This window comes from Conger conger, chromosome 5, assembly GCF_963514075.1.
Source record: "Conger conger chromosome 5, fConCon1.1, whole genome shotgun sequence".
In the NCBI taxonomy this organism is placed as follows: domain Eukaryota; kingdom Metazoa; phylum Chordata; class Actinopteri; order Anguilliformes; family Congridae; genus Conger; species Conger conger.
Window position 1 is genome coordinate 12,575,054 of NC_083764.1, and position 7,837 is coordinate 12,582,890.

Here is a 7,837-nt window from a genome sequence, read left to right on the forward strand (position 1 = left end):
GACATGGGAAAATGGGCAAACTCGACTACCGACTGCAAGCGCTTCCTTTTGAGTAATGATTCCGGAGGCTTCCCTTGGGTGGAGTGAGGACAGTTTTGAATTTTGGCAGTTACTCCGATAAACTGTCAGGAGGGATGTGCAGAGAAATGTTCTGTCAAGGGCTTGGCTCTTGTCGTAATGCTTAGTGGCACCACTGTCATTTTGGCATTTGCTTAATTGAATTAAAACTTCTGGGAAATGGGGTTGGGACTCTGAGCTACAGTTGGAGCCAAATGGCAGTTTGCTTGGACGGTGTTACAACGGGCGACCTGGGGTCTACATCACTAAGCACGATTACCCTGAGTTTACTGCTTTCTTCAGGGTAGTGGGCTCTTTCCAATCACTTCTCATCTTTTACTTGCTCCTGAACCGGAAATCTAACTAGGTCCGCCATCTTTAAGGACATTCCAACCCTGTAAATGTGCCTACTAGGGGCTAGAAGTGAACTCCCAATCTTTCCTTTTGAGCAAGAAAATGTCAGCCCACCCTTTGTGTAATTTTATTTATTTTTCTCTAACTGACATGGCTTTCGAACTGACATTTGAAGGAGCAAGGGCATTCAATTTGTCTAATTTGTAGTTTCATTTCCCAGTCTACTGTTCCTAGCCTCTCCCACAGGGTGGAGCTAGGGGTAAGAAAAGGAGAACTGAAGAATAAGGGACTGGAATGAGCCTGTAGTCTTGGGGCCTGCAGCCCAGTGCCTCAGTGCAGTGGCTTGGATCATGCCGTCTTCAGGATGAAGTGTGAAGCCATGGCCTGACTCGGTGTGGTCATTAAAAATACCTGGTTGAAATGGCACCCTGGGTGAACTCATCCTCCCACTCTTCTGCTGGCTGACTGTCCCTCGTTTCCTCAAACCTCCTCCATTCCTTGGGTCCTCGCTCTGAGAGAGGAGTCAAAGATGGGGTAGAGACTGGTGCTCTTTGTGAGAACTGCATCATTCCGATACAATATTTTATTTTGAATGGGAATCGATGGGAAGTTTTCTAACCTTGTCACAAGTGAACCATCTTGCAACTTAAGTTTTTGGAATTATGGATTCATAGTTCTTGTGTTCAAGAAAATGTTATGATAAAAATGCAAAGCAAGTACATTTTGAAAGAAAAGGATGTACCACACTATTTGGCCGACAGTGCAGTCTTTGCATATTTATGAAGTCGGTTTGTCAGTTCTTGGTCTTCTCAGATTGAATGACGTACAAATTTGTTTTGCTGCTGTTCTCGGTGCATTAAGTTCCCAGATGGACCAGCCTGATTAACATGTGGAAGAGGTCAGTGGTGAACGGCATTAGCAAGCTCTAATTTCCCCCTATCTTCATGTTCCTAGTTGATTAAAATGGCTGACACAAGACGGTATCCTTTTCTTGACATTTGTGAAAAGTTGCATTTCTACCAACTCATGACAACCAAATACTGCAAATGCCCTTATGTACATTATATTCATATAAAATGCTGAGAATTTGTATATAGAAAAATATTTTATTTGCCATATGTACAAATAAAAGCAAAAGAAACTCTTCAAATGGAAAAATACTAGTTGCAGTTAATACTTTTTTTTTTTTTAGAACAATGTATATAAATATACCTTTGGCATTCATAAAATCTAGCTGCAAAACTAAAAGCTTAAAATGGTATAAACCTTTGAGGAAAATCCTATGTACAGGAAAGCCAACCAGTGGCTGAGTCCACAGTGCACTGCAGGAGTGGGCCATGACAACCACACGCGTTTCCGTTGTCCAGGGTAGCAATAACTCCATGTCATTTATATAGCGCTTTTCTCACCAGGCTTCACATGCACATAACATGAAATAACCTTTACACCCCCATCTCCTGCTCGCTGTGTCTTGGTACATTCTTTGTAGATTCAAATTCAAAGGGATTACTAATGTTGGATATTCACCTGAGCAGATGTACTGTATGCAATGGCATATCAGTTATCTCTTGATGCTGTTATGGACCATTTTAGCCAATCTAGAGTGAAGGGGCGGGGGGGGAGAACCTGCCACATTTTGTCAAGGCACAGAGAGGGCATGCAACATGCCAGATATCTGTTTTTATGATGTAGTAGAGCTGGTAAATGTGATATTGCATAGTATTGTACACCCCATCGTAGTACACTATTTTTTTGCTAGCTAGATTTCCTACGTGATATTCCATCAGAAGCATCTGTATGATTCGGATTTGCACAACCATACATATGACCACCAGAAATAGAGATGTTCAGCTTATGGAGGAAAGTATGCATTTTCAGGGAAATGGAGAAGAGGTTTCCTGGTTGGTTAAATCCTTATTTCTAAATTACACCAAAATCATCTTTCATGGACACACAATGCGTGGGGTTGTCATAACTGAAACTCTTGAACGTTTCTTTCCCTTTATAAATAGACAAAGCAAGACAGGTTATTCCTATGGGGCAAGACTGCTGAAACGCCGGTTTACATTCCACACGGGCAGCGCAACGTCCAGGCTTCAGGTGGCCAACGACGCCCGTCTGACCTGGCGTACGGAGAAACGGACTCTCGGGGTGAATGAGGTCGTCTCTGAAGATTAAATATTTCACGGCTGGCTCCTCTCCAAGGGTAGAACGGCAAAGCCCCAGTCTGTTGTGCTTTTGGGGTTAGGGAACACGCCTCCCCTCATACTCACGGCCGTACGGGAAGGTTCTGCATTGCTCGGTGAAGACCAATACACAAGTCATAAAAAGTGATACACGATTACGGAAATAACCGTTTTTTGGGGGAACTCTCAAACAAAATATCATACATGGTATCCAATACTGCAGTATCCAAAAACTTTTTCATAGCCAGATTTTCTTTTAAGCTGCAGAACATAAACAAAAGGCTTGCCAAAGGAAATCAGCCAAGTAATTCTGTATTCTTAACTGAAGCAATTAATTGAAAAGTCATCTTTGGAAACCATTTGCAAGTGTTTTAGAAGTCATGCTAAAACTCAATGAATATAAAATTTTCCTGAATTGGTTTGACCTGTGAACATCTTGCACAAAGCCCCCTGAATCTCTTCTCACAGTTTATAAACTTGGATGCAATTTGTGGTAATGGTAATATTGCTTGACTTTGCTGCCGACACAGTTGGTTTGTGTTCAGTACAGCTGGTATACCAGAGGAAACGGGAGTGACTTCTTTCACAGGCATACTGGACTATTCTGGATCGGATTGTAGACACTAAGCTTAGTTCAGAACACAGGGTGCAGAGTCATGCTCACACCATATAAACATGAGTAACACTGAACCTGACGTCTTGAAAGGAGTGTAGGAGGGACAGACTCATGTCACTGGTTTTCTTGAGGTCGTTGCCCCGTTGCGGCGGGGTCCGCCCCCTGGTGACGTCGACCTGCGACTGTCACCCGCCAGGGGCACAAGCTCCGCCTCCCATATTTTGGTTCAGATCCTGAGGGCGACGGGGTCCGCCAGCAATGCGATAGAAAACAGGGACGGCGAATGTGTCGAATGAACGTTTCAACATCGTGAGGCACTTGGAAAAGCAGCTTTGAAAGCCTTTCTGTTTTGTTTTTTTTTGCACGGGCCAATGAGAATACGGGTGGAAGTGTGACGCACCCAGAGAACCTTTCCGGGCCTGGTTCTGACTGCAGTTTCCACGGAGACGCCCATGAGCGTCTGCGAGAGGGCCCGGAACATTACACGGTTTAAATAAAACAAGTTGGTTAAAAAAAACTGAAAAAACCTCTGGTGAAAACGAGACACAAATCAAAAGGTTATGGGTTAAAAACACCAAAAGGGGGGGAGGAGAACGAAAGGTTAACACTGAAACTCAAAAATAAGACGACGCTTCCGTGTAAACCGGATTCACAGCTTGGTCCTACATTCAGTAGTAAGGGAGGTTATTTCGGGTCAAACCGGCCCCCCTGTGCGAAGTCTCTGTACCTCTCCCCTCTCTTTCCGCTTCATTCCCTTTCTGTTTCGCCTTCCCTTCTTAATAAACGCCCTCGGGCGCGGGTTTGGGGAAGGGTCACTGCGTGATGCAGCTGTCGCCCATGTCCTGGGCGTAGCGGTCGGAGATGACGGTCCGCAGCTCCTCCACGTCCTTCCTCAGCTGCCGCACCTCCGCCAGCTTGGCCCGCAGGCCGTCCTCCTGCAGGGGGCGCTCTTTCTCCTCTCCCGAGCAGCTCATCGCTGTGGGGGGAGGGGGGGAGAGGCGGGAGGGGGGTCAGAGGTCACTCAGGAACCAGACCTATCCTACCTGCCTTCAGTTCTGCAGCCGGGCAGCCAGATGCTCGCTGCTGTGTCGATCAGTGTTTCAGATTAAACATCTACACAAGGGAATCTTCTGTAAATATGGCACTGTACAGCAATATATACAGCAAATATGTAATATGCAAATACACTTTAATTTATCTCTAAAAAATATACTGCAACATTTTAAAGTGGTAGAAATATGCAGTTATACAACTTAGTTTGTATATACATGTAAAATCTTCATAATAGATATTTAAATATATTGCAATACTGTATATTACAATTCTGTAACCAGAATGCAGCAAAGGAAGTGACTCAGGTCATCATGTACAAAAGTGGAAGCTATGTTTTCACTTACATATAAACACGTTCCCACATTGTTATTTATGATTATAATCAGAAGAACATCTCAATGGTAATAATAGCAAACATAATAATAATGATTTCCATTTTAATTAATCAAACATGAAAAGGGTTCATTTTGTGACAGACAAAAAAAATTGCATAGGATATATAAACATTCATTTATATGGACACATTTAACTTTTTCCCACTACATTTTGACAGAGAAGATAATCAGGGCGTTATTTTCAGAATCCCTTTCATGTTTTTGTCTGGTTTCACACATTATTTTCTTTCTGCTGTAGCACAATGAATTATGCATGGGTTTGGTAGGCTCAGGTAGGAGTGTAACTGGCTCTTCCCCCGGTTTAATGGGAATCCTGCTTCAGCCAGCAGTGTGACAGCAGAAGGGGACATTTCTAACAGAATCATCTCTCTCTATTGTGGAGGGAGACTGACAGCTCTTTTATCCGAGTGGAGCTGTGAAGAGTATGAATTTATTCCTTACTGATGCAGGGAGCTGACAGTGTCTGCACTGCTTCTGCCTGGGTGGGTCTGTTCTGCTCCAGTTCTAACCCTAACCTGAGCACTGGAGAGGGGAGAAGAGGGGAATCTGCCGGTGGCCATTTTAAATGCGGTTACAGGGAGCAGACAGTGGGCTCATTCCAATTTCTTATCTTTCTCATCTCTTCTTCTCTTCATTTCTCGCTCTTTTATCTACTGCTAGCTCCACCCATTGGGAGAAGCTAAGAAAAGTGGTAAGAAAAACAAATGAAGAAGGGGAAATGAAGAAAATGAGTTAGGCAAATGAAATGCCCTTGCTCCTTGTGGCAGATGGGGAGAGGTAAATCCACAGGTCAATTATTTATACGTCAAGGCTTTCGGGGGAAAAAAACATCCACAAAAAGATGCGATGTTTTCTTGCTCAAAGGAAAGATTGGGAGGTCCTAAAAATAAGAGCTTAGAACGAGCCCAATGTCTGCACAGCTTTTGTCATAGTGGGCTGTTCTGCTCCAGCCCTAACCTGAGCACTGGAGAGAGGATACAAGAAGAGACTCTGCCTCGGACAGTTGTAAAATGGCCAACAGCAATGTGCTCTGTGCTCTGTGCTGGACAGAGAGAGGGCGGTCTGAACAGTACTGTTAGTGGGAGGTGTGATCAATCCAGTAGGAAAATGTTGGCTTTCAAGATCAAAGCGTGCATAATCACTGTCAATATTATCATAAAACTAAGAATAAGCTTTGCAGTAGATGCTGTAGGCTTGTCTGATTCCTTTAAAAAGGAAAGCCTCAGATCCCAGGCAGTGGACATTTCTTATTTTATTTAAGATTTATTTAAGCAGGGCCTGTCTGAGTTTCTTACCGAGTTTCTCTATTTAAGCAGAGCCTGTCTGAAGCAGTCTCCCTTTTAGTAGTGTGTGTGTGTGTGTGTGTGTGTGTGTGTGTGTGCGCACGCGCTAGTGCGAGTGAGTACGCACGCAAGGCCATCGTTTTCTGCACAGCATGGTGTGGTGCTTCTGTATGCTGTTTGTAGATGGCGTGGTGTGTGGTGTTTCCAGACAGTGCGGAGTGTAGAGACATTGTGTGGGCAGCCTGTAGCCTAGCAGTTAAGGTACTGTACATGACTGGAACCCAGATGTTTAGTGGTTCGAGCCCTGTTGTAGCCACGATAGGATCTGCACAGCTTGTGGGCCCTTGAGCAAGGCCCTTAACCCCACATTGCTCCAGGGGGGATTGTCCCCTGCTTAGTCTAATCAACTGTAAGTTGCTTTGGAGGAAATATTATTATGAGGAAACGCGCTCTGTTGGACAGTGCGTTGCAGGCTCTGTGAGGAGGGTGCTACTCACACTTGATGCCCAGCAAGAGGGCAAGGTTGGGCTCCTTGCCCTGGGCCCTCTGGGTCAGGATGCTGCAGAGTGCCTTCAGGTCCAGCAGGCACAGGGACATCTCCTTCAGCAGGGGCCCCACTTCGGCCCCGGAGACCACCGGGGCCTGCTGCAGCACCTCCTCCCCCTCTACCTGTCTTTGGTTCTGTGGGCGGAGACACACACACACTCTCTCAGAGACCACCACTGGAACATCACGTTGTATAACCCCCGCTCTGAAATCACATGATGTTTTCTGGAGCTTTCTCAGCTCCACAGTATCCTCATCAAAGCCTTGACCTTGGAATTGTAAGGTTCTATCTTTTGAAAGGAGAAGTGACCTCATATATAGAGCATTTTGTCATACTTTTAAACAGTATTTTTGTGTAAAACTTCACCCATATGTTTAGTGCATTATAAACATTACGACACTTGCAAATTTTTGTCAAAAAAATATTTAAGGTTTCAAAATGGCAGCACCATCCTTGGATGAGGGCCACACCGACATGAGCACAAGCCTGACTACCGCATAGGCCAACAAAGGCCAAATTTGGTGGGGGACCCAAAATTATTAATATTTTTTTTCAACATATTACGTATAGCCTGGCTCATATTTCACATACAGTGCCATGAAAAAGTATTTGCCCCATCCTAATTTCCTCTATTACTGCATATTTGTCACACTGAATGTTTCAGATCATTCAGTAAAATGTAATATTCGACGAAGGGAACTGGAGTAAACACGAAACATATATTTTTAAATGAGCACTTCATTGATTTTATGAAGAAATCACCCCTGTGAAAAAGTAATTGCGCCCTTAAACGTAATAACTGTTGTGGTCACGGCACTGTAATGAGTTCTGCCATATTGCTCAGCTCCAGTGTGTCCTCACAAAATGTCGACATCATCCACGTCTAAAGCGAGGGAAATTTTGTTTGAAATTCCCACGCTACTGTCACTATGCATTTGCAACAATGAACACTTTTCTGAGCATCTATTACCAGTAACAAGGAGCCATTTGTGCTACACATTGTGTAAGAAGCTTTCTGTATTTAACTTGGCAGGGTCAACCAGCCATCGTTTTGAGCTGTAAGGCGAACATCATTTTTAGATGAAACCATGTGAACCTCTCGGGACCCGAGCTGAAGCCAAGACAGCTGTGGATATTCTGAGCCTTGTGTGTGTGTGTGTGTGTGTGTGTGTGTGCCTGTGTGCCTGTGTGTGCTTGTTTGTGTGTGTGTGCCTGTGCCTGTGCGCGTGTGTGTGTGTGTGTGTGTGTGTGTGTGTGTCTGTGTGTGCGTGTGCGTGTGCGTGTGCTTGTTTGTGTATTCCTCCATCTCACTATATCTGCTTGACAGGTAGGCTGGCTTATTTATT

At 44.4% G+C, this 7,837-nt stretch overlaps 1 protein-coding gene across 2 annotated transcripts in view; it reads right to left on the bottom strand.

Moving 5' to 3' along the window:
* Positions 1–1,497: 1,497 nt before the first annotated feature.
* cep85l (centrosomal protein 85, like) overlaps positions 1,498–7,837 on the bottom strand; it is a 70,219-nt gene continuing 63,879 nt past the window's right edge. For both annotated transcript variants that reach the window (XM_061241792.1, XM_061241791.1), the window contains exons 12-13: positions 6,442–6,625; positions 1,498–4,189 (exon numbers count right to left, since the gene is read on the bottom strand). In XM_061241792.1, coding sequence (XP_061097776.1) covers positions 4,026–4,189; positions 6,442–6,625 — 348 coding nt within the window. In that variant the 3' untranslated portion in view covers positions 1,498–4,025. The remainder of the gene's footprint in view (positions 4,190–6,441; positions 6,626–7,837) is intronic.